General features: G+C 43.0%; 1 protein-coding gene and 1 long non-coding RNA gene across 4 annotated transcripts in view; one reads left to right on the top strand and one right to left on the bottom strand.

Annotated features, from left to right (window-relative positions):
* Positions 1 to 4,822: 4,822 nt before the first annotated feature.
* On the bottom strand, positions 4,823 to 9,560 carry LOC145858059 (uncharacterized). Its single transcript, XR_014378850.1, has 2 exons — positions 7,793 to 9,560; positions 4,823 to 7,652 (listed from the first exon to the last, which is right to left on the bottom strand). It is a non-coding gene; the product is annotated as an uncharacterized LOC145858059 (long non-coding RNA).
* A 65-nt stretch (positions 9,561 to 9,625) lies between these two features.
* Positions 9,626 to 27,871, top strand: part of LOC106612406 (segment polarity protein dishevelled homolog DVL-3) — a 54,692-nt gene continuing 36,446 nt past the window's right edge. For 2 of the 3 annotated variants that reach the window (XM_014213505.3, XM_014213504.3), the window contains exon 1: positions 9,626 to 10,146. In XM_014213505.3, the coding sequence (XP_014068980.1) occupies positions 9,986 to 10,146 (161 nt within the window). In that variant the 5' untranslated portion in view covers positions 9,626 to 9,985. Of the gene's footprint in view, positions 10,147 to 21,233; positions 21,416 to 27,871 lie in introns of all 3 variants that reach the window. The other variant, XM_014213506.3, reaches the window with a different exon arrangement.

Raw genomic sequence — 27,871 nt, 5'->3', positions numbered from 1 at the left:
TCTAGTCAGGATTCTAGCAGCCGTATTTAGCACTAACTGAAGTTTGTTTAGTGCTTTATCCGGGTAGCCGGAAAGTAGAGCATTGCAGTAGTCCAGCCTAGAAGTAACAAAAGCATGGATTAATTTTTCTGCCTAATTTTTGGACAGAAAGTTTCAGATTTTTGCAATGTTACGTAGATGGAAAAAAGCTGTCCTTGAAACAGTCTTGATATGTTCTTCAAAAGAGAGATCAGGGTCCAGAGTAACGCCGAGGTCCTTCACAGTTATATTTGAGACGACTGTACAACCATCCAGATTAATTGTCAGATTCAACAGAAGATCTCTTTGTTTCTTGGGACCTAGAACAAGCATCTCTGTTTTGTCCGAGTTTAAAAGTAGAAAGTTTGCAGCCATCCACTTCTTTATGTCTGAAACACAGGCTTCTAGCGAGGGCAATTTTGGGGCTTCACCATGTTTCATTGAAATGTACAGCTGTGTGTCGTCCGCATAGCAGTGAAATTTAACATTATGTTTTCGAATGACATCCCCAAGAGGTAAAATATATAGTGAAAACAATAGTGGTCCTAAAACGGAACCTTGAGGAACACCGAAATTTACAATTGATTTGTCAGAGGACAAACCATTCACAGAGACAAACTGATATCTTTCCGACAGATAAGATCTAAACCAGGCCAGAACTTGTCCATGTAGACCAATTTGGGTTTCCAATCTCTCCAGAAGAATGTGGTGATCGATGGTATCAAAAGCAGCACTAAGATCTAGGAGCACGAGGACAGATGCAGAGCCTCGGTCTGACGTCATTAAAAGGTCGTTTACCACCTTCACAAGTGCAGTCTCAGTGCTATGATGGGGTCTAAAACCAGACTGAAGCGTTTCGTATACATTGTTTGTCTTCAGGAAGGCAGTGAGTTGCTGCGCAACAGCTTTTTCAAAATGTTTTGAGAGGAATGGAAGATTCGATATAGGCCGATTTTATTTTTTTATCATTTCTGGGTCAAGATTCGGCTTTTTCAAGAGAGGCTTTATTACTGCCACTTTTAGTGAGCTTGGTACACATCCGGTGGATAGAGAGCCGTTTATTATGTTCAACATAGGAGGGCCAAGCACAGGAAGCAGCTCTTTCAGTAGTTTAGTTGGAATAGGGTCCAGTATGCAGCTTGAGGGTTTAGAGGCCATGATTATTTTCATCATTGTGTCAAGAGATATAGTACTAAAACACTTTAGTGTCTCCCTTGATCCTAGGTCCTGGCAGAGTTGTGCAGACTCAGGACAACTGAGCTTTGGAGGAATACACAGATTTAAAGAGGAGTCCGTAATTTGCTCATCAACCAGTAGTGATGATCCATGGCACGGAGCCTGCAGTGAAGGTCCCCAGTCCGGAACCTACAGAGACGCTCTTCAGTCCGGAGCCTCCAGCGACGCTCTTCAGTCCGGAGCCTCTAGTGACGCTTCTCAGCCTGGAGCCTCCAGCGACGCCTCCCAGTCCGGAGCCTCCAGCGACGGTCTGCAGCCCCGAGCCTCCAGCGACGGCCTGCAGCCCCGAGCCTCCAGCGGCGGCCTGCAGCCCCGAGCCTCCAGCGGCGGCCTGCAGCCCCGAGCCTCCAGCGGCGGCCTGCAGCCCCGAGCCTTCAGCGGCGGCCTGCAGCCCCGAGCCTTCAGCGGCGGCCTGCAGCCCCGAGCCTTCAGCGGCGGCCTGCAGCCCCGAGTCTTCAGCGGCGGTCTTTAGCCCCAAGTTTTCAGCGGCGGTTGGTGGTCCGAAGCATCCGGCGAGGATCCATGGTCTGGTTCCTCCGGACATACAGAAGTGGGGGGATCAGCGGGGGTACCACGCCCGGAACAAAAGCCGCCGCCATAGACAGTTGTCACCCACCCTACCCTCCCTTTGTTGTTTTTTTAGGCGCGGTCGGAGTCCGCACCTTTGGGGGGGTACTGTCACGTCCTGACCATAGTGAGTGGTTATTTTCTATGGTGGAGTAGGTCAGGGCGTCACAGGGGGTGTTTGTCTGTTTTTGTATGTCTATGTTAAGTTTCTAGTTTTGCATTTCTATGTTGGTGTTTGGCATGACCTCCAATTAGAGGCAGCAGGTTGTCGTTGTCTCTAATTGGAGGTCCTATTTAAGTTGATGTTTGTTTCACATATGTTTGTGGGTGTATTTGATCCTCCTGCGTCATGGTTTGTTGTTTTGTGTATCTTTTGAAGTGTTTAATTGTTGCATTCGGTTTCACTGGTTAATTGGGGATAGAATCCCACTGGCGGGAAATTCAAAACAGCAAAAATCTAATAATTTCAATTTCTCAAACAATCAACTATTTTACACCATTTGAAAGATAAACATCTCCTTAACCTCTTACATCTAGACGTTCCGCTAGCGGAACACCTGCTCCAATATCCAATGATAGGCGTGGCGCGAATTACAAATACCTCAAAAATACAAAAACTTCAATTTTTCAAACATATGACTATTTCACAGCATTTTAAAGACAAGACTCTCCTTTATCTAACCACACTGTCCAATTTCAAAAAGGCTTTACAGCGAAAGCAAAACATTAGATTATGTCAGCAGAGTACCAAGCCAGAAATAATCAGACACCCATTTTTCAAGCTAGCATATAATGTCACAAAAAACAAAACCACAGCTAAATGCAGCACTAACCTTTGATGATCTTCATCAGATGACAACCCTAGGACATTATGTTATACAATGCATGCATGTTTTGTTCAATCAAGTTCATATTTATATCAAAAACCAGCTTTTTACATTAGCATGTGACGTTCAGAACTAGCATACCCCCCGCAAACTTCCGGTGAATTTACTAAATTACTCACGATAAACGTTCACAAAAAACATAACAATTATTTTAAGAATTATAGATACAGAACTCCTCTATGCACTCGATATGTCCGATTTTAAAATAGCTTTTCGGTGAAAGCACATTTTGCAATATTCTCAGTAGATAGCCCAGCCATCACGGCTAGCCATTTAGACACCGACCAAGTTTAGCCCTGATCAAACTCCGATTTACTATTACAAAAGTTTCATTACCTTTGTTGTCTTCGTCAGAATGCACTCCCAGGACTGCTACTTCAATAACAAATGTTGGTTTGGTCCAAAATAATCCATCGTTATATCCGAATAGTGGCGTTTTGTTCGTGTGTTCCAGACACTATCCGAAATGGTAAAGAAGGGTCGTGCGCATGGCGCAATTCGTGACAAAAAAAATCTAAATATTCCATTACCGTACTTCGAAGCATGTCAACCGCTGTTTAAAATCAATTTTTATGCCATTTTTCTTGTAGAAAAGCGATAATATTCCGACCGGGAATCTCCTTTTCGGCAAACAGAGGAAAAAAATCACAAAGACGGGGGCGGCCAGGTCACGCGCCTAAGCCCACAGTCCCTTGATCGGCCACTTGAGAAAGGCGATAATGTGTTTCAGCCTGGGGCTGGGATGACGACATTCAGGTTTTTCCCGGGCTCTGAGCGCCTATGGACGACGTAGGAAGTGTCACGTTAGAGCAGAGATCCTTAGTAAAAGATAGAGATGGCAAAGAAGTTCCAGAAATGGTCAGACAGGCCACTTCCTGTAAAGGAATCTCTCAGGTTTTGACCTGCCATTTGAGTTCTGTTATACTCACAGACACCATTCAAACAGTTTTAGAAACTTTAGGGTGTTTTCTATCCATATATAATAAGTATATGCATATTCTAGTTACTGGGTAGGATTAGTAACCAGATTAAATCGGGTACGTTTTTTATCCAGCCGTGAAAATACTGCCCCCTAGCCATAAGAGGTTAATCGAACCACATTGTCCGATTTCAAAGAGGCTTTACGGCATAAAGTTAGATTATGTTAGGAGAGTACATAGCCAAAAAAGTACACACATCCATTTTCAATTCAAGGACAGGCGTCACCAAACGCAGAAAACCAGCTAAAATTATGCACTAACCTTTGACAATCTTCATCAGATGACACTCCTAGGACATTATGTTAGACAATACATGCATTTTTTGTTCTATCAAGTTCATATTTATATCCAAAAACAGCATTTTACATCGGCGCGTGTCGTTGAGAAAATGTGTCTCCCCCAAAACTGCCAGTGAATTTACAAAAAATACTCATTATAAAACGTGGTTAAAGTATTAAACTGTTATTCAAAGGATTATAGATTAACATCTCCTGAATGCAACCGCATTGACAGATTTCAAAATAACTTTACTGGGAAAGCACACTTTGCAATAATCTGAGTACTCTGCTCAGAAAAATACACTGCGCAATACAGATAGCCGCCATGTTGGAATTATCTAAAATCATAATAACATTAGAAATATTCCCTTACCTTGAATAATCTTCATCAGAAGGCACTTCCAGGAATCTCAGGTCCACAACAATTTTTTTTTTTTTTCGATGAAATTCATAATTTATGTCCAAATAACTCCATGTTGTTCCGTGTTGTTAGCACGTTCGGTAGGCTACTCAAAATGTAGGGCGCAGGAGGGAAAAGTCACGACGAAAAGTGAAAAAAAAATCTATTTACGTTCGTTCAAACATGTCAAACGTTGTTTAGCATCAATCTTTAGGGCCATTTTTAACGTGAAACATCAGTAATATTTCAACCGGACCTTTCCTGTGTCTTGATAAACGTTTTGAAAAAGGTCTCATCTCACATAAACGCGCATGAACGCGCAATAATGAAGTGACGACATCCCAGGGACATCAACTTCCCTTCCTTCTCATCCGGTCTCTGTTCATCATAGACGCTTCAAACAACTTTATAAAGACTGTTGACATCTAGTGGAAGCCATAGGAAGTGCAAAATGAATCCTTTGTCACTGTGTGTTTTATTGGCAATGACTTGAAAATAGTACAGCCACAAGATTTTCATTTCCTGCTTGTATTTTTTCTCAGGTTTTTGCCTGCCATATGAGTTCTGTTATACTTAGAGACACCATTCAAACAGTTTTAGAAACTTCAGAGTGTTTTCTATCCAAATCTACTAATAATATGCATATTCTATTTTCTGGGCCAGAGTAGTAACCTGTTTAAATTGGGTACGTTTTTCATCCGGCTGTGAAAATACTGCCCCCTAGCCCCTAGAGGTTAAATAAATATGTGGAACTACGAAAACGCTGCATCTTGGTCCGCTCCTTCTAACAGCTGTGACAGAGGCCTATACTGAAGTCTTTTCAACCAGGTTTTGCCCACTGGGGGCGTGGTTTCATGGATGCCAAGGGAGGCCAGGCTTCCCCCAAAAAACTGACCAAGGGAAAAAAATACAATGTCTCGGTGTTTCATAATTTTCCTTCACTTTGCAAGAGGCTGAATGTACTGTATCTCACCGGAGAAAGCATCTGAGCGAGTGAAACAGCGCCCCACTGTCTCTATGTGTAGGCCATCTATCTGATGCTCCTCTGGTCAAAAATAGTATGACATTGTTGCCTCCCGTAGCATTGAATGCAAGGGAAACCAGATAGCATTTGGCCTCCCTTGATAAAACAAGTATAAAATAATAGTCAATCAGCGTTGAGCTAAACTGGGTGAGTTCAACTGAATGGTCCTGGCGGTCTCCAAAAAAGGGAAGCCAGTTTGGATATCGGTTCACTCCTATCACATGGCATTGAGAGCACATGTCATTGACAGACGCAACTTGAATTATTGCATCTCGTTGTGTTGTTGTCCCCAAGTGGCTAGCTAGCTAGCTAGCTAAAATTGGCCCTTTCCTAAATTAGCCACAGATGGAGATAGGGCTTTGGGCTTCTGGATTCTGATCTAACCATAAATTCATACATTGTGCCCCTGGCCTGAGAGGATGGAAGTTCAATATGTAGATATTGTAAATGTACTATGAGAAGGCTAATGTTAACTAGCTAACGTTGCCCATGAAAGGAAGTTAGGCTAGTAAGCAAGCATTTTAGCCAGGTAGCCGAGGACAACAGAAAATAAAAGCATGTACTGTACAACAGAGTCATAGACCGTTTCCTCAAAAATGAAAGAGAGGAGGACGGCATTGGCGTTTCTCTACAAGTAGGGTGAGTCAAAATTGTTTTTCTACTTGCAGGAATGCATACATACACACAAATAAAATAAAATGTTATTGGTTACATACACGTGATTAGCAGATGTTATTGCGGGTGTAGCGAAATGCTTGTGCATCTAGCTCCTACAGTGCAGTAATATCTAACAAGTAATATCTAACAAATTACACAACATTTACCCAATACACACACATCTAAGTAGGAATGAATTAAGACTATATACATATGGACGAGCGATATCAGAGCGGAACAGACTAAGATACAGTAGAATAGTATAGAATACAGTATATACATATGAGATGAGTAATGCAAGATATGTAAACATTATTAACTAAGATACTGTAGAATAGTATAGAAAACAGTATATACATATGAGATGAGTAATGCAAGATATATTAACATTATTAAGTGACTAAGATACTGTAAAATAGTATAGAATACAGTATATACATATGAGATGAGTAATTCCAGATATGTTAACATTATTAAAGTGACTAGGGTTCCATTTCATAAAGTGGCCAGTGATTTCTAGTCTATGCCTATAGGCAGCAGCCTCTAATGTGCTAGTGATGGCTGTTTAACAGTCTGATGGCCTTGAGATAGAAGCTGTTTTTCAGTCTCTCGGTCCCAGCTTTGATGCACCTGTACTGACCTCGCCTTCTGGATGATAACAGGGTGAACAGGCAGAGGCTCGGGTGGTTGATGTCCTTGATTATCTTTTTGGCCTTCCTGTGACATTGGGTGCTGTAGGTGTGCTGGAGGGAGGGTAGTTTGCCCCCGGTAATGTGTTGGGCAGACCGCACCACCCTCTGGAGAGCCCTGCGGTTGCGGGCTGTGTAGTTGCCGTACCAGGTGGTGATACAGCCCGACAGGATGCTTTCAATTGTGCATCTGTAAAAGTTTGTGAGGGTTTTAGGTGACAAGACAAATTTCTTTAGCCTCCTGAGATTGAAGAGGCTCTGTTGCGCCTTCTTCACCACACCATCTGTGTGGGTGGTCATTTCAGTTTGTCAGTGATGTGTACGCCAAGGATCTTGAACCTTTCCACCTTCTCCACTGCGGTCCCATCGATGTAGATAGGGGGGTACCCTCTGCTGTTTCCTAAAGTCCACGATCATCTCCTTTATTTTGTTGACGTTGAGTGAGAGGTTGTTTTCCAGACACCACAGTCCCAGAGCCCTCACCTCCTCCCTGTAGGCTGTCTCGTCATCATTGGTAATCAAGCCTACTACTACTACTATCAAGCCTACTACTGTTGTGTCATCTGCAAACTTGATGATTGAGTTGGAGGCGTGCTTGGCCACGCAGTCATGGGTAAACAGGGAGTACACAAGGCTGGGCGCGCACCGTTGTGGGGCCCCAGTGTTGAGGATCAGCGGAGTGAAGGTGATGTTTCCTACCTTCACCACCTGGGGGCGGCCCGTCAGGAAGTCCAGGACCCAGTTGCACAGGGCGGGGTTCAGACCCAGGGCCTCGAGCTTAATGATGAGCTTGGAGGGTACTATGGTGTTGAATGCTGAGCTGTAGTCAATGAACAGCATTCTTACATAGGTATTCCTCTTGTCCAGATGGGACAGGGCAGTGTGCAGAGTGATGGCGATTGCATCGTCTGTCGATCTATTGGGGCAGTAAGCAAATTGAAGTGGGTCTAGGGTGGCAGGTTAGGTAGAGGTGATATGATCCTTGACTAGTCTCTCAAAGCACTTCATGATGACAGAGATGAGTGCTACAGGGCGATAGTCATTAAGTTCAGTTACCTTTGACTTCTTGGGTACAGGAAGACTGGTGGACATCTTGAAGCATGTGGGGACAGCAGACTGGGATAGGGAGACACACACATACACACACACACAGAGAAATCAGAACCACGGACAGCCACATCATATTTAGCTTATGTTGATTGGACTAAATCGTTGTTGGTATCTTTTAGTTGTCAATGTATTAGAATAAGCAGAGGTGATTTGATGATGAAATGGTGCTGGAATAGTGGAGGCAGCTCCTGTTTTCTTTGCGACTTGCGCTAACTCTCTGTGGTTCTAAATCAATAGTTGTTTAGTGGTCTGAAAATGTGGGAAACAACTTGCTTGACCATGCTGTAGGTCATGTAACTGTTTTGTTGCATGCAATATGCTTTGACAACTTCACCAGACAGAGGTCGCTCTCCAGTTTTGTGATGAAACAAAGGTGTGGTTGATTTTATTCTTCATTGTGTCTTCTTATTGTCTCGGCCTTAGGCCCATCCTATATTTACAAAAGTATGTGGAAACCCCTTGAAATTAGTAGATTCAGCCACACTCGTTGCTAACAGGTGTGTCCGTGGAAACGCGTTCTCTGGAGTGCGTCACCATCTGGCAGTTCGACGGATGAATCTTGGTTTGGTGGATGCCAGGAGAACGCTACCTGCCCCAATGCAAAGTGGCAACTGTAAAGTTTGGTGGAGGAGGAATAATGGTCTGGGGCTGTTTTTCATGGTTTCAGCATGACATTGCCTCTGTGCACAAAGCGAGGTCCAAACAGACATGGTTTGTCGAGGTCGGTGTGGAAGAATTTGACTGGCCTGCACAGAGGCCTGACCTCAACCACATAGAACACCTTTGGGATGAATTGGAATGCCGACAGGTGTAATCTCCTAACATCAGTGCCCAACCTCACTAATGCTCTTGTGGCTGAATGGAAGCAAGTCCCCGCAGCAATTACATTTTAGTAATTTAGCAGACGCATACAGTAGCATACATTTTTTTTTTTTTTGGTACTGGCACCCCGTGGGAATCAAACCCACAACCCTGGCGTTGCACACACCATGCTCTACCACTGAGCCACAGGGAAGACCCCCCAAGCAATGTTCCAACATCTAGTAGACAGCCTTCCAGAAGAGTGGAGACTGCTTTTTTTGGAGCAAAGGGGGGACCAACTCCATATTAATGCCCATGATTTTGGAAGAGATGTTCGAAGAGCAGGTGTGCACATACTTTTGGTCATGTAGTGTATATATCACGGTCACAAGGCATAGGGTTATAGAGCAAACAAGGCAATTATCACAACACATAGGTTGTTGTAATATGGCTTTTTGGGGGGGCATCCCTACTGCTCTATAGTAACTGATCCGTCGTCAGCATTGTGAAATATATATTTTTTTATATAGAAAGGTTTTAATATAGAAAACTTATCTGAGAGCAGCGCTGGCTTTCTTTCGATCCTATCAGTATCGACACATGCTCCAAAGACGCACTTAGCAAACGCTCTCTCTCCGTGGTGTTTTGGAAAACGCATGTTACATCTTCGGCTGTTGTTGGAACGACGTGTTTAAAACACTCGTAAGCAAGTTCCGTCGCTATCGCGAAAGGGCCATGGTCTACCTGAAGGCCTATAATGATGAGAGGGATGCCAAGCTAAACTAAGCCTTGACACCAAACACATTGCATATGATCTAACAACAGACAGACAAATTGCCATTGCTTGTAGGCTAAGACGTTTTTCCTTATAGCCTACATGATACAAATCTATCCGTATTTTCCTAAATCTTCAAGAGTTCCTATCAAATTTCTTGTTCATTTCATTCCCAGTCCTCTAGAGGGAGTTTCATTGGAATGTCGAAAGGAGGGGCTATTCTCATGCATCCGCGGACAGATGTTACAACGAGCAGGGAAAGCGGTGTCCGCCGATATAGAGCGCAATCCGAGGCTCATAACCGGGGCAAATTAACCCAATTCCGTTATTTTGTGATGAGAGACTGCAACGAACAAAAATAATACCACGTTTTTACGTGTTTTATTTGGACACATCTGTCCGCAGTTGGCGTCGTGCAGGGTCCGCCTCACGACGTCGAGCGAAGAGTTGACAACAGCCGGGAAACAGGCTAGAGGAGACACTGTGGAATATCCAGCGCCAGGAAAGGAGAGAGCGGACACGGGGCTGGATGTAACCGGATTTACCCTCCCCAGCGGTTCGCCATGGGGGAGACCAAAATTATCTATCATTTGGACGACCAGGAAACTCCGTACCTGGTCAAGTTGCCCATCGCTGCCGACAGGGTTACTCTTGCCGACTTCAAAAATGCCCTCAATAAACCCAACTATACATTTTTCTTCAAATCTATGGACGATGATTTCGGGTAAGACCATTGTGCAAAGTAACTTACTTTGCTGCTCTTCCATATAAATATGGGGCGTAGAAGGGGTGTATTTATCTTTCCTGTTATTGATACTGTTCGGTAGATACTGAGATTTTACATTCTCGTACTCATTCTCTGCGCCCCGCCTCTCCTGTCAATGTCACTTGATAGCCTAGACTTTTAGAGCGCCTTTACGCATAGCTAAAATACAGTAAATAGCTTTCCCACCAGGGTTTTGAATAGGCTACAAATATGTAATCCGATCTGATCAAATGGGATAGATTGTAGTTTATTTCATATATCAAGAGCGTCCATTTTGGAAATGGAGGACCCGGGTTATTGGCATCACTGAGGATACTGGGTGGGGGGCAGTGGTGCGGTTGGAAGTCAGATTTTTTTTATGAGGGACGGAGTTGTTCCAAACCCTTGCTTTTCTGTTAATGCCACATAGGAAGTGTTTATGGTTTCCGAGGTCTCCCCTCCCACCCCCTAAAAAACACAGACTATGCTTTGGGGAGGCTAGAGGGAAAAACGGGTCAATCGACAGCTTTTAATGGTGAGTTACTAAAGCGCACGGCTTTGCGTTTTCTCGGAAGAGCGGCCGTCCGTTGTGATCATTTTCGAGCATAAAAAGGATTTTACGAAATAACGAAACTTTGTGCTTGGAATGTTCCTAAATTCGATAGTTTACAGGGCAACTCCATCATGCGCACGAGACAGTAGTCCTCGGTTGTCACTAGTTACCACAGCCACAAAGTCATAAACACCGCCTATTCTACAATTGATCTTGTTAAAATGTGATTGTAAACCTAACCTTAACCACAGTGCTAACCTTATGCATAAGCCTAACCTTAATACTAAAAAGCAGATTTTTGTTTTCATTAAGTTTTAAGAATTTTGACTTTGACTGTGCCATCTAGTGGAAATCCTAGTTCTCCCCACACTCTGATTTACTGAGGGTATTGTCTGAGTCTGAGTTTGTGGATTTTACTGTTCCGTGCTCTGTAGAGACTGATTTAACAGTAGTAAAAAAAAATGCTTGGAAGAGGATGAACTTGATATTGTCCATTCCCACTGCCTTAGTTTTTCTTGAAAATTGAGGCTCCATTCTTGAAAATGGAGACTGGAAAGGGACCATGGAGAAGGTTTCTCTTTTGTGATCAATATAAAATTAGGTTTAATCTCCTTGCCCTCATAAATTCAACCGACATTGCAATGTGTGTGTGAGAGAGACAGAGCTTAGCTTGAATGTGTTGGAGAAAGATAAAATACATTTTGTGATCTGTGCTTATGGCTACTTTGTAGCATCTAGAAAGTTAGACTTGGAAATATTGTGGACAGGGATTGGGATTACCCTATTCATGGTTGATACCAAGACACAGACATACACACAGGCTAGACAAAGTGTGGTCAGCAAGTGGTATGGTTTCATCCTACTTCTGCCCAGCAGTGTACAGTGCCTTCGGAAAGTATTCAGACCCCTTGACTTTTTCCACATTTTGTTACATTACAGCCTTATTCTAAAGTGGATTAAATAAATAAAAAATCCTCATCAATCTACACACAATACCCCATAATGACAAAGCAAAAACAGGTTTTAAGACTTTTTGGAAATGTAAAACAGATACCTTTCTTACATACCTTTTCCGACCCTTTGCTATGAGGCTCAAAATTGAGCTCAGGTGCATCCTGTTTCCATTGTTTCCATTGATCATCATTGAGATGTTTCTACAGCTTGATTGTAGTCCTCTTGTGGTAAATTCAATTGATTGGACATGATTTGGAAAGGCACACACCTGTCTATATAATGTTCCACAGTTGACATTGCATGTCAGAGCAAAAACCAAGCCATGACGTCGAAGGAATTGTCCGTAGAGCTCCGAGACCGGATTGTGTTGAGGCACAGATCTGGGGAAGGGTAAACGTTTCTGCAGCATTGAAGGTCCCCAAGAACACAGTGGCCTCCATCATTCTTAAATGGAACTAAGTTTGGAACCACCAAGACTCTTCCTAGAGCTGACCACCTGGCCAAACGCCAAACTGAGCAATCGGGGGAGAAGGGTCTTGGTCAAGGAGGTGACCAAGAACCCAATGGTCACTCTGACAGAGCTCCAGAGTTCCTCTGTGGAGATGGAAGAATCTTCCAGAGGGACGACCATCTCTGCAGCACTTCACTAATCAGGCCTTTATGGTAGAGTGGCTAGACGGAAGCAACTCCTCAGTAAAAGGCACATGACAGCCCGCTTGGAGTTAGCCAAAAGGCACCTAAAGTATTCAGACCATGAGAAACAAGATTGAACTCTTTGGCCTGAAATGCCAAGTGTCACGTCTGAAGGAAACCTGGAACCATTCCTACGATGAAGCATGGTGGTGGCAGCATCATGCTGTGGGGATGTTTTTCAGTGACAGGGACTGGGAGACTAGTCAGGATCGAGGGAAAGATGAATGGAGCAAAGTACAGAGAGATCCTTGATGAAAACCTGCTCCCGAGCAGTCAGAACCTCTGACTGGGGCAAAGGTTTACCTTCAAACAGGACAATGACCCAAAGCACACAGCCTAGACAATGCAGGACTGGCTTCGGGACAAGTCTCTAAATGTCCTTGAGGGGCCCAGCCAGAGCTCGGACTTGAACCTGATCGAACATCTCTGGAGAGACCTGAAAATAGCTGTACAGTAACGCTCCCGATCCAACCTGACAGAGCTCGAGAGGATCTTTAGAGAATAATGTGAGAAACTCCCCAAATACAGGTGTGCCAAGCATGTAGCGTCATACCCAAGAAGACTCAAGGCTGTAATCGCTGCCAAAGGTGCTTCAGCAAAGTACTGAGCAAAGGGTCTGAATACTTATGTAAATATAATATTTCAGTTTTTATTTTTATAAATTTGCTTTGTCATTATGGGGTATTGTGTGTAGATTGATGAGGGGGAAAAACTATTTGATCCATTTTAGAGTAAGGCTGTAACATAATAAAATGTGGAAAAAGTCAAGGGGTCTGATTACTTTCTGAATGCACTGTATGTGTATATCAATTAGAGGTCGACCGATTAATCGGAATGGCCGATTAATTAGGGACGATTTCAAGTTTTCATAACAATCGGTAATCGGTATTTTTGGCCATTGATTTGCCGAATTTTGAATTTAAATAAATTATTTTTTATTTTATTTTTTATTTAAAAATAAATAATTTTTTTACACCTTTATTTAACTAGGCAAGTCAGATTAAGAACACATTCTTATTTTCAATGACGGCCTGGGAACGGAGGTTAACTGCCTTGTTCAGGGGCAGAACAACAGATTTTTACCTTGTCACCTCGGGGATTCGTTTTTGCAACCTTCCGGTTACTAGTCCAACGCTCTATCCACCTGCCTTACATTGCACTCCACGAGGAGCCTGCATGCTAGGCTGACTACTTGTTACGTGAGGGCAGCAAGAAGCCAAGGTAAGTTGCTAGCTAGCATTAAACTTATCTTATAAAAAACTGTCAATCTTAACATAATCACTAGTTAACTACACATGGTTGATGATATTACTAGTTTATCTAACGTGTCCTGCGTTGCATATAATCGATGCGGTGCCTTTTAATTTCTCATCGAATCACAGCCAACTTCGACAAACGGGTAATGATTTAACAAGCACATTTGCGAAAAAAGCACTGTCGTTGCACCAATGTACCTAACCATAAACATCAATGCCTTTCTTTAAAATCAATACACAAGTATATATTTTTAAACCTGCATATTTAGTTAATATTGCCTGCTAAGATGAATTTGTGTCACTTCTCTTGCGTTCCGTGCAAGCAGTCAGGGTATATACAGCAGTTTGGGCCGCCTGGCTCATTGCGAACATTTATTCCTAACAAAGGCCGTAATTAATTTGCCAGAATTGTACATAATTATGACATATAACATTGAAGGTTGTGCAATGTAACAGGAATATTTAGACTTAGGGATGCCACCCGTTAGATAAAATACGGAACGGTCCCGTATTTCACTGAAATAATAAACGTTTCGTTTTCGAAATGATAGTTTCCGGATTCGACCATATTAATTACCCAAGGCTCGTATTTCTGTGTGTTATTATGTTATAATTAAGTCTATGATTTGATATTTGATAGAGCAGTCTGACTGAGCGATGGTAGGCAGCAGGCTCGCAGGCTCGTAACCATTCATTCAAACAGCACCTTCGTGCCTTTGCCAGCAGCACTTCGCAATTCTTCAAGCATTGCGCTGTTTATGACTTCAACCCCCGAGATTAGGCTGGTGTAATCGATGTGAAATGGCTAGCTAGTTAGTGGGTGCACGCTCATAGCGTTTCAAACGTCACTCGCTCTGAGACTTGGGAGTGGTTGTTCCCCTTGCTCTACATGGGTAACGCTGCTTCGAGGGTGGCTGTTGTCGATGTGTTCCTGGTTCGAGCCCAGGTAGGAGCGAGGAGAGGGACGGAAGCTATACTGTTACACTGGCAATACTAAAGTGCATATAAGAACATCCAATAGTCAAAGGTATATGAAATACAAATTGTATAGAGAGAAATAGTCCTATAATTCCTATAATAACTACAACCTAAAACTTCTTACCTAGGAATATTGAAGACTCATGTTAAAAGGAACCACCAGCTTTCATATGTTCTCATGTTCTGAGCAAGGAACTTAAACGTTCGCTTTTTTACATGGCACATATTGCACTTTTACTTTCTTCTCCAACACTTTGTTTTTGCATTATTTAAACCAAATTGAACATGTTTCATTATTTATTTGAGGCTAAATTGATAGTATTTATGTATTATATTAAGTTAAAATAAGTGTTCATTCAGTATTGTTGTAATTGTCATTATTACAAATAAATAAATAAAAATCGGCCGATTAATCGGTATCGGCCTTTTGCGGGTCCTCAAATAATCGGTATCGGCGGCGAAAAAAATCATAATCGGTCGACCTTTAATATCAATGTAACACCATGGAGGAGTAAAATAATAATGAAGTGGATGGCTCAGAAATAAAAATAATGCACATGTATATCAATGTAATACCATGGAGGAGTAAAATAACAATGAAGTGGATGGCTCAGAAATAAAAATAATGCACTTGAATTATTATACTCAGGTAAAAAGTAACCTTTTTACAGAATGGCATTAAAGAATTGCAGTTCCACATGTTTTTATTTATTTTTATTTCACCTTTATTTAACCAGGTAGGCTAGTTGAGAACAAGTTCTCATTTACAACTGCGACCTGGCCAAGATAAAGCATAGCAATTTGACACATACAACAACACAAAGTTACACATGGAATAAACAAAACATACAGTCAATAATACAGTAGAACAAAAGAAAACAAAAAGTTTATATACAGTGAGTGCAAATGAGGTAAGTTAAGGCAATAAATAGGCCATGGTGGCGAAGTAATTACAATATAGCAATTAAACACTGGAATGGTAGATGTGCAGAAGATGAATGTGCAAGTAGAGATACTGGGGTGCAAAGGAGCAAGATGATAAAAAAATAAATACAGTATGGGGATGGGGTAGGTAGATAGACTGGCTGTTTACAGATGGGCTATGTACAGGTGCAGTGATCTGTGAGCTGCTCTGTGGGAACATTGCTACTGCAACATGTTTACACAACCTTTTCACATGTGAGGAGCATAACACTATTTCACCCCCACATGTGAACTTACAATTCCACATTTGAAAGTTAGATTTTCACATGTCAATGTTTTTCACATGTGAACTTGTGATTTCACAGGTCAAACTACAATTCACGTTTGAGGTGAAAACAAGATGTTATTCTCCTCACATGAGAAAAGGTGGTGTTAACTCTATTTAATACATGTGAAAATATGGTTTCACGTTCAATTAAAGCTCAACATGTGAAAACAGCCATTTCACATTTGAAACCGCACATTTCAAGGTTTTTTTGTAAATGCAGGTCCTGCTTCTGCTGCAGACCTGTAGCTGATCAGGCAGAATTATTTGATGTGCTATTCCTCCCTTCCTTGCAGTAATCACTGATCTTACGGGCTTGAGCGGATTGGAAGCTATGGAGTGATATCCTTGCGCTCACCTATCCAATCGTTTTAGATTAGTGATTACTTTAAGGACTGAAGGATGCATTGGAGGATGGTATGTTAAATAAATACAAAAATGTATGTAAACAGAAGCCTGGTGTGGACCACTAGATCCTCACCATACCGCTCTAGACCCCCAACCAGGTACATCTATTTCTATAGTAGTGGATATTGTTTGTGTGTGTGTGTAGTGGAACAGAGTGCTCGCTCTCTCGCTCTGTCTCTCAGGAAGCTGACCTACTTTCCTCCCTTCTTCCTGTTTTATTTTCCTGTCTTCCCCTCTTCTCTGTCGACTTGAGACTATTTGCATATCAGATGTGTGCGCATGTACTGGGGAATAGGTTAGCTGTCTTTGTCTCTGTGTTTGTGTCTGGCCTCCTGTGGATTTTTAATCGTCTCTCGGTCCTATTTGTGTTGTTTATGGCTGGGAAGAAAAAAGGATGCCGACTCTGAACCTCAGAGATTATTACCCTCCCTTCCCCCCCTTTCACCTCTGTCCCTTCCCTCCTGCTCTCTTTTCCATCCTCCCTATTTTTCATAGCCCCTCCCTCCCTCCCTCCATCCGTGTGTGTCCAGAGCAGCATCCTTCTTATTTGTCCGTAGTAAATCTGATCAGGGAGTGCTTCACTGCTTTGCCACATCAGTGGAGTAGTCTGCACCTGCAGGCCTGGATAGATTAACCAGTCAAACAACCCATATCATGCTGTCCTGTGAGGCTTAGTTGGTAGAGCATGGCGCTTGCAAAGCCAGGATCGTATTTTCGATTCCTGCTGGGGCCACCCAATACAAAAAAGGATGCATGCACTACTGTAGGTCACTTTGGAACAAGGATGCATGCACTACTGTAGGTGTCTTTGGAACAAGGATGCATGCACTACTGTAGGTGTCTTTGGAACAAGGATGCATGCACTACTGTAAGTGTCTTTGGAACAAGGATGCATGCACTACTGTAGGTTTCTTTGGAATAAGGATGCATGCACTACTGTAGGTGTCTTTGGAACAAGGATGAATGCACTACTGTAGGTTTCTTTGGAACAAGGATGCATGCACTACTGTAGGTGTCTTTGGAACAATGATGCATGCACTACTGTAGGTGTCTTTGGAAAACAGTTGCTATATTATTATTATGTTTTAACCAACTCACAGCACAGGCAAAGAGGTACACATTGGTAATAGCTAAAAACTGCTTGATTCAGAATGACAAACAATCATCATTGCAATGAGGTTACAACAAAACATTTTGGGGAGAGAGTCCATAAAGTGCTAATGTAATAAACCACAACTTCATGTGTCCTCTCCTTGTCTTAGAATGCACGCCAATACATTACCTAATTTTAAGAAGTATGCTAGTGTTCATATTGACCACCCATGGGTTGTCAATGTGTCATTCACAGAATGACCCAGCAGAGTCGAGGTAAAAATGTATTGTAGATATTTTTTTTTAACCAGTTAGGCCAGTTCAGAACAAGTTCTCATTTACAACTGCGACCTGGCCAAGATAAAGCAAAGCAGTGCGACACAAAAAACAACACAGAGTTACACATGGAATAAACAAGCGTACAGTCAATAACACAATAGGAAAAAAAAGGAAGTCTATATACAGTGTGTGCAAATGGTGTGAGGAGGTAAGGCAATAAAATGGCCATAGTAGCAAGTAATTACAAGGAAAGGCAGCCAAAGGAGGAATTGGCTTTGGGGGTGACCAGTGAGATATACCTGCTGGAGCGTGTGCTACTGGTGGGTGCTGCTATGGTGACGAGCGAGCTGAGACAAGTCGGGGCTTTACCCAGCAAACACTTGTAGATGACCTGGAGCCAGTGGGTTTGACGACGAGTATGAAGCAAGGGCCAGCCAACAAGAGCGTACAGGTCGCAGTGGTGGGTAGTATATGGGGCTTTGGTGACAAAATGGATGGCACTATGATAGACTGCATCCAGTTTGCTGAGTAGAGTGTTGGAGGCTATTTTGTAAATGACATCGCTGAAGTCAAGGATCGGTAGGATGGTCAGTTTTACGAGGGTATGTTTGGCAGCATGAGTGAAGGAAGCTTTGTTTGTGAAATAGGAAGCCGATTCTAGATGTCATTTTGGATAGGAGATGCTTAATGTGAGTCTGGAAGGAGAGTTTACAATCTAGCCAGACACCTAGGTATTTGTAGTTGTCCACATATTCTAGGTCAGAACCGTCCAGAGTAGTGATGCTGGTCGGGCGGGAGGATGCAGGCAGCAATCGGTTGAAGAGCATGCACTTAGTTTTACTAGCATTTAAAAGCAGTCGGAGGCTGGGGGGGCAAGATGTTGGCCGGGGTAGGGGTAGCCATGTGGAAAGCATGGCCAACCGTGGAATAATGCTTATTGAAATTTTCGAATATCGTAGATCTATCGGTGGTGACAGTGTTTTTCCGATCCTCAGTGTAGTGGGCAGTTTGGAGGACGTGTTCTTATTCTCCATGGACTTTACAGTGTCCCAAAATGTTTTGGAATTAGTGCTACAGGAAGCAAATTTCTGTTTGAAAAAGCTAGCCTTAGCTTTCCTAACTGACTGAGTGTATTGGTTCCTGACTTCCCTGAAAGGATGCATATCGCGGAGGCTATTCGATGCTAATGCAGAACGCCACAGGATAGTTTTTGTGCTGGTCAAGGGCAGTCAAGTCTGGGGTGAACCAAGGGCTACATCTGTTCTTAGTTCTACATTTTTTGAATGGGGCATGCTTATTTAAAATGGTGAGGAAAGCACTTTTAAAGAACAACCAGGCATCCTCTACTGACGGGATGAGGTCAATATCCTTCCAGGATACTCGGGCCAGGTCGATTAGAAAGGCCTGAACAATGGTAAATCCTGTGCTGCTGGTGGATTAGTGCTCACTCAGTGCTAGAACAATGGTAAATCCTGTGCTGCTGGTGGATTATTGCTCACTCTGTGCTAGAACAATGGTAAATCCTGTGCTGCTGCTGGATTAGTGCTCACTCAGTGCTAGAACAATGGTAAATCCTGTGCTGCTGCTGGATTAGTGCTCACTCAGTGCTAGAACAATGGTAAATCCTGTGCTGCTGCTGGATTAGTGCTCACTCAGTGCTAGAACAATGGTAAATCCTGTGCTGCTGCTGGATTAGTGCTCACTCAGTGCTAGAACAATGGTAAATCCTGTGCTGCTGGTGGATTAGTGCTCACTCTGTGCTAGAACAATGGTAAATCCTGTGCTGCTGCTGGATTAGTGCTCACTCAGTGCTAGAACAATGGTAAATCCTGTGCTGCTGCTGGATTAGTGCTCACTCAGTGCTAGAACAATGGTAAATCCTGTGCTGCTGCTGGATTAGTGCTCACTCTGTGCTAGAACAATGGTAAATCCTGTGCTGCTGGATTAGTGCTCACTCAGTGCTAGAACAATGGTAAATCCTGTGCTGCTGCTGGATTAGTGCTCACTCAGTGCTAGAACAATGGTAAATCCTGTGCTGCTGGATTAGTGCTCACTCAGTGCTAGAACAATGGTAAATCCTGTGCTGCTGGATTAGTGCTCACTCAGTGCTAGAACAATGGTAAATCCTGTGCTGCTGGTGCTTCTGACCTCTTTTACAACGACATGGAGACCCTAAACCTCCCAGCTTGGCAGTGGGTTCAGAGGCTGAGTCAATGTCAATCACCACCACACTATGGAGAGTTAATATCCCTCACCGCTGCTGCTGTTAACTTGGAATCCCATGGACACACACATTAACGCACAGTTTGCTGTTCTGTTCTTATTCTGGAAATAGGAGAAAGGGAGCGAGTGAGTGTCAAAAAAGGTAGCATGAGATAGAGAGGAGAATATAGACCAGAGATAGAGGGGGAGAAACTGAGGGAGGGAGAATGAGATCACAGCTTGCTCAGGCCCGGGGGTCTCAGAGAAGTGAGTAAAAAGATTTTCGATGGGGGATAATCAGTTCTTAAGCATTTCATTTGCCTGCCCTGCGTGACTTAGGTAGCAGTCTGTGTGTGTATCCATTTGTATATCGAAAACCCTGCTGAGGCACTTTGTAGTTAATTAAAACACAACATTTCATGTCATTGTGTGGCCTCACAGCCCAAATAAGTTATTCACAGTGTTCAATTAACAGACACATCTCAACATCAGTTGTTCAGAGGAGACTGTATGAATCAGGCCTTCATGGTCGAATTGCTGAAAATAAACCACTATTAAAGGACACCAATAAGAAGAAGAGACTTGCGTGGGCCAAGAAACACAAGCAATGGACATTGAGATTTTTGGTTACAACCGCCGTGTCTTTGTGAGATGCAGAGTAGGTGAATGGATGGTCTCCGTATGTGTGGTTCCCACTGTGAAGCATGGAGGAGGTGGTGTGGGAGTGCTTTTCTGGTGACACTGTCTGTGATTTATTTAGAATTCAAGGCACGCTTAACCAGCATGTCTACCACAGCATTCTGCAGCGATACGCCATACCATCTGGTTTGCGATTAGTGGGACTATCATTTCGTTTTTCAACAGGACAATGACCCAACACACCTCCAGGCTGTATAAGGGCTATTTTACCAAGAAGGAGAGTGATGGAGTGCTGCATCAGATGACCTGGCCTCCACAATCACCTGACCTCAACCCAATTGATGTGGTTTGGGATGAATTGGACCGCAGAGTGAAGGAAAAGCAGCCAACAAGTGCTCAGTATATGTGGGAACTCCTTCAAGACTGTTGAAAAAGCATTCCAGGTGAAGCTGGTTGAGAGAATACCAAGAGTGCAAAGCTGTCATCAAGGCGAAGGGTGGCTACTTTGAAGAATCTAAAATATATTTTGATTTGTTCAACACTTTTTTTGCTTACTACATGATTCCATATGTGTTATTTCATAGTTTTGATGTCTTCACTATTATTCTATATTGTATAAAATAGCAAAAATATAGAAAAACCCTTGAATGAGTAGGTGTGTCCAAACTTTTGACTGGTACTTATCGCTCTCTCTCTCTCTATCTCTCTCTCTATCTATCTATCGCAGGTCTATGATTTTAAAGTTCTCCCTCTCTTTCTGTAGGACAGTGTGGTGGACTGTCAGCTCTCAGACCTTCGTGAGGACACTGTAGAAGCTGTCCCCGCGGTGACAAGGATAGGCAGAGACTGGACAACATGCTGATGCTGAAGAAAGGGCTGAGGGACAATCACACCCTCACAGGACACACCCTCACTGCCCAAGTGAGCACAATACAATAAGCCAGGGTAACAGAACACACACACAGGACAGGACAGAAAGTTGAACATTGACTGGCAGAGAATCATCTGTTTATCCTATTGTATGAATGTTGTCATGCCATGTTACCATCGAAGTTGGCTATACATAGGAGTTGGCTAAATGGCACCATCTGATAGTTGGCTAAATGGCACCATCTGATAGTTGGCTAAATGGCACCATCTGATAGTTGGCTATATGGCACCACACTAACATTTGGCTGATAGTCAGAACAGAAAGAGTGAAACTTCAATGTACTGGAGGACTACTCTAGAAATTGTTGGCGTTGTTACAAGATAGATAGAAAGGAGAATAGGATGTGGTTTGTTTGAGTAGCACCTGAATGCGAGGGCAAGGGGTTATGCATAGCAGAGGACCGAAATTGTTTTAGGTTGAGGCACTCCAGGTAGTATTTTTTTATTTCACCTTTATTTAACCAGGTAGGCTAGTTGAGAACAAGTTCTCATTTACAACTGCGACCTGGCCAAGATAAAGCATAGCAATTTGACACATACAACAACACAAAGTTACACATGGAATAAACAAAACATACAGTCAATAATACAGTAGAACAAAAGAAAACAAAAAGTCTATATACAGTGAGTGCAAATGAGGTAAGTTAAGGCAATAAATAGGCCATGGTGGTGAAGTAATTACAATATAGCAATTAAACACTGGAATGGTAGATGTGCAGAAGATGAATGTGCAAGTAGAGATACTGGGGTGCAAAGGAGCAAGATAAATAAATAAATACAGTATGGGGATGAGGTAGGTAGATAGATGGGCTGTTTACAGATGGGCTATGTACAGGTGCAGTGATCTGTGAGCTGCTCTGACAGCTGGTGCTTAAAGCTAGTGAGGGAGATATGAGTCTCCAGCTTCAGTGATTTTTGCAGTTCGTTCCAGTCATTGGCAGCACAGAACTGGAAGGAGAGACGACCAAAGGAGGAATTGGCTTTGGGGTTGACCAGTGAGATATACCTGCTGGAGTGCGTGCTGCTATGGTGACCAGTGAGCTGAGATAAGGCGGGGCTTTACCTAGCAGAGACTTGTAGATAACCTGTAGCAAGTGGGTTTGGCGATGAGTATGAAGCGAGGGCCAGCCAACGAGAGCGTACAGGTCGCAATGGTGGGTAGTGTATGGGGCTTTGGTGACAAAACGGATGGCACTGTGATAGACTGCATCCAGTTTGTTGAGTAGAGTGTTGGAGGCTATTTTATAGATGACCGAAGACGAGGATCGGTAGGATGGTCAGTTTTACGAGGGTATGTTTGGCAGCATGAGTGAAGGATGCTTTGTTGCGATATAGGAAGCCAAACCTAGATTTCATTTTGGATTGGAGATGCTTAATGTTAGTCTGGAAGGAGAGTTTACAGTCTAACCAGACACCCAGGTATTTGTAGTTGTCCACGTATTCTAAGTCAGAGCCGTCCAGAGTAGTGATGCTGGACGGGCGAGCAGGTGCGGGCAGTGATCGATTGAATATCATGCATTTAGTTTTACTTGCGTTTAAGAGCAGTTGAAGGCCACGGAAGGAGAGTTGTATGGCATTGAAGCTCGTATGGAGGTTAGTTAACACAGTGTCCAAAGAGGGGCCAGAAGTATACAGAATGGTGTCGTCTGCGTAGAGGTGGATCAGAGAATCACCAGCAGCAAGAGCAACATCATTGATGTATACAGAGAAGAGAGTCGGCCCGAGAATTGAACCCTGTGGCACACCCATAGAGACTGCCAGAGGTCCGGATAACAGGCCCTCCGATTTGACACACTGAACTCTATCAGAGAAGTAGTTGGTAAACCAGGCGAGGCAATCATTTGAGAAACCAAGGCTGTCGAGTCTGCCAATAAGAATGTGGTGCTTGACAGAGTCGAAAGCCTTGGCCAGGTTGATGAATACGGCTGCACAGTAATGTCTCTTATCGATGGCGGTTATGATGTCATTTAGGACCTTGAGTGTGGCTGAGGTGCACCCATGACCAGCTCTGAAACCAGATTGCATAGCGGAGAAGGTACGGTGGGATTCGAAATGGTCGGTAATCTGTTTGTTAACTTGGCTTTCGAAGACCTTAGAAAGACAGGGTAGGATAGATAAAGGTCTGTAGCAGTTTGGGTCTAGAGTGTCACCCCCTTTGAAGAGGGGGATGACCGCGGCAGCTTTCTAATCTTTGGGAATCTCAGATGACACAAAAGAGAGGTTGAACAGGCTAGTAATAGGGGTTGCAATGATTTCGGCAGATAATTTTAGAAAGAGAGGGTCCAGATTGTCTAGCCCGGCTGATTTGTAGGGGTCCAGATTTTGCAGCTCTTTCAGAACATCAGCTATCTGGATTTGGATGAAGTAGAAATGGTGGGGGCTTTGGCGGAGGGTGCCGGGCAGTTGACCGGGGTAGGGGTAGCCAGGTGGAAAGCATGGCCAGCCGTAGAGAAATGCTTATTGAAATTCTCAATTATAGTGGGTTTATCGGTGGTAACAGTGTTTCCTAGCCTCAGAGCAGTGGGCAGCTGGGAGGAGGTGCTCTTATTCTCCATGGACTTTACAGTGTTCCAGAACTTTTTTGAGTTAGTACTACAGGATGCAAATTTCTGTTTGAAAAAGCTAGCCCTAGCTTTTCTAACTGCCTGTGTATACAGTGAGGGGAAAAAAGTATTTGATCCCCTGCTGATTTTGTACGTTTGCCCACTGACAAAGAAATGATCAGTCTATAATTTTAATGGTAGGTTTATTTGAACAGTGAGAGACAGAATAACAAACAAAAAAATCCAGAAAAACGCATGTAAAAAATGTTATAAATTGATTTGCATTTTAATGAGGGAAATAAGTGTTTGACCCCTCTGCAAAACATGACTTAGTACTTGGTGGCAAAACCCTTGTTGGCAATCACAGAGGTCAGACGTTTCTTGTAGTTGGCCACCAGGTTTGCACACATCTCAGGAGGGATTTTGTCCTACTCCTCTTTGCAGATCTTCTCCAAGTCATTAAGGTTTCGAGGCTGACGTTTGGCAACTCGAACCTTCAGCAGCCCCACAGATTTTCTATGGGATTAAGGTCTGGAGACTGGCTAGGCCACTCCAGGACCTTAATGTGCTTCTTGTCATGCTGGAATACCCATCCACGACCCATTTTCAATGCCCTGGCTGAGGGAAGGAGGTTCTAACCCAAGATTTGACGGTACATGGCCCCGTCCATCGTCCCTTTGATGCGGTGAAGTTGGCCTGTCCCCTTAGCAGAAAAACACCCCCAAAGCATAATGTTTCCACCTCCATGTTTGACGGTGGGGATGTTGTTCTTGGGGTCATAGGCAGCATTCCTCCTCCTCCAAACACGGCGAGTTGAGTTGATGCCAAAGAGCTCCATTTTGGTCTCATCTGACCACAACACTTTCACCCAGTTGTCCTCTGAATCATTCAGATGTTCATTGGCAAACTTCAGACGGGCATGTATATGTGCTTTCTTGAGCAGGGGGACCTTGCGGGCGCTGCAGGATTTCAGTCCTTCATGGCGTAGTGTGTTACCATTTGTTTTCTTGGTGACTATGGTCCCAGCTGCCTTGAGATCATTGACAAGATCCTTCCATGTAGTTCTGGGCTGATTCCTCACCGTTCTCATGATCATTGCAACTCCACGAGGTGAGATCTTGCATGGAGCCCCAGGCCGAGGGAGATTGACAGTTCTTTTGTGTTTCTTGCATTTGCGAATAATCGCACCAACTGTTGTCACCTTCTCACCAAGCTGCTTGGCGATGGTCTTGTAGCCCATTCCAGCCTTGTGTAGGTCTACAATCTTGTCCCTGACATCCTTGGAGAGCTCTTTGGTCTTGGCCATGCTGGAGAGTTTGGAATCTGATTGATTGATTGCTTCTGTGGACAGGTGTCTTTTATACAGGTAACAAGCTGAGATTAGGAGCACTCCCTTTAACCTGTCTGGGCCAGTGGGATGCTTGCGTCCCACCCTAATCAACAGCCAGTGGAATCACGTCGCGCTAAATGCAAAACCTCATAAATGCTATAACTTCAATTTCTCAAACATATGACTATTTTACACCGTTTTATAGATACACCTCTCCTGAATCGAACCACGTTGTCCGATTTCAAAAAGGCTTTACAGCAAAAGCAAAACATTAGATTATGTCAGCAGAGTACCCAGCCAGAAATAATCACACAGCCATTTTCAAAGCAACTAGCATGCATCACAAATACCCAAAACACAGCTAAATGCAGCACTAACCTTTGACAACCTTCATCAGATGACACTCCTAGGACATCATGTTACACAACACATGCATTTTTTGTTCGATAAAGTTTATATTTATGTATAAAAACAGCATTTTACATCGGCGCATGACGTTCAGAAAATCTTTTCCCTCAAATGCTTCCGATGATCAGCGCTACAATTTACAAAATTACTATTCGAAAACCTTGTTAAAATGTAATATTGTCATTCAAACACTTATAGATTAACATGTCTTGAATGCCATCTCTTTGCCAGATTTAAAAATAACTTTACTGGGAAATCACACTTTGCAATAAACGACGTGGTATGCCCAGAAAAATAGTCTAGGCTATACATGTTTTGAGCCATCTTGGAACGATCAACCATCAACAATACTATTGTAAATAATCCCTTACCTTTGATTATCTTTATCAGAAGGCACTTCTAGGCATCCCAGGTCCATAACAAATGTAGTTTTGTTCAAAAAAGTTAATAATTTATGTCCCAATAGTGTTAGCGCGCTCCGAAGGCTAGTAAAAATGTACCGTGTGCGTCTGACTTGTCGTCAGGAATGAGCAAAAAAAATATATTTAAGTTCGTTCAAACGTTGTATAACAAATCTTTAGGGGCTTTTTCAACCAGGGCTTCAATAATATTCCATTGGGACGGTTGCATTGTCTTTCAAAACGTTTCGAAAAGGGAGAGTACCCATGGGCGCCGACGTCACAATGGTAATGGCCCATCCCCTGCGACCAAGGTAAACATCCTCTCTTTCAGTCAATTTTGATGGTAGGAGGCTCAAACCACTTTGTAAAGACTGGGGACATCTAGTGGAAGCCATAGGAAGTGCTAAATGAATTGCAAGCCCCTGTGTGTTTCAATGGCAAATGTTTGAAGTGATATCCACACATCAGATTTCAGTTTCCTGTCAGGATTTGTCTCAGGGTTTTGACTGCCATATGAGTTCTGTTATACTCACAGACACCATTCAAACAGTTTTAGAAACTTTAGGGTGTTTTCTATCCAAATCAAACAATTATATGCATATTCTAGTTACTGGGCAGGAGTAGTAACCAGATTAAATCGGGTACGTTTTTTTATCCGGCTGTGCAAATACTGCCCCCTAGCCCTAACAGGTTTTAAGAGTGTGCTCCTAATCTCAGCTCGTTACCTGTATAAAAGAACCCTGGTAGCCAGACATTTTTCTGATTGAGCGGGGGTCAAATACTTATTTCCCTCATTAAAATGCAAATCAATCTATAACATTTTTGACATGCGTTTTTCTGTTTTTTGTTGTTGTTGTTATTCTGTCTCTCACTGTTCAAATAAACCTACCATTAAAATTATAGACTGATCATTTCTTTGTCAGTGAGCAAACGTACAAAATCAGCAGGGGATCAAATACTTTTTTCCCTCACTGTATTTGTTCCTAACTTCCCTGAAAAGTTGCATATCACGGGGGCTATTCGATGCTAATGCAGATCAGGTTACTATTAGAGATGTCTACACTGATGCCCCATCTAAGAAATAGGGTACCATTTGGAACGTATCCCTAGCATTGAAATATTATAAACTATTGTTTCTTCTGTGCAGGCTGAACCTGGCATTGGCCTACACTGAGCTAACAAAAGAGTGTATGGCAGCCCCCGAAAGTACTCATCAATTTCATGCAAGAATTTCCTCTGTGTTGCCTTAGGAATAAATCTCTCTCTACTGCAGGAGCTGGGTCATGTCAGAGGTCTGACTGTCAAGCAGACTGAGAACCTGAGGAAGGCATCCCACGAGCAGATGGCTCAGTATATCCAAACACACGATGCAAATATTAAAGATTATACTCCATATTGATGTTGAATAAAATAGATTGACCACCGTGCTCACACTGGTTTAGGGAAGTTATAGAAATACATTATGCTTGATGCCATGCCAACTGATGCCTGTCCCCCTCCCCCACCCTCCAGGTCTAAGATGCTGCCCAGCGTCACTCCCCAGCCAGATCAATTTTGATGACAATATCCCTGAGATGAATATTGTATATACTGTAACGTTATGGCTATGATGGAGATAACTTGTACCTTTTTTTTTACAGGTTTGAATGAGACAATGTATTCCCCTAACCTTATTCTTTCAATAAAGTTCATATTTTATTAATATTATAGTACTTGTTTGTCTTTCTTTGTCAAATGTAAGACTAAATGCTATTTGTAATTAATTTTGGTGCAGATTTTTGTTTAATAT

The sequence above is a fragment of the Salmo salar genome, chromosome 09 (genome assembly GCF_965601325.2).
Source record: "Salmo salar chromosome 09, fSalSal1, whole genome shotgun sequence".
Taxonomy (NCBI): Eukaryota; Metazoa; Chordata; class Actinopteri; order Salmoniformes; family Salmonidae; genus Salmo; species Salmo salar.
The sequence above is the reverse complement of the archived record's forward strand: the minus strand, read 5'-3'. Positions and strand labels throughout refer to the sequence as shown.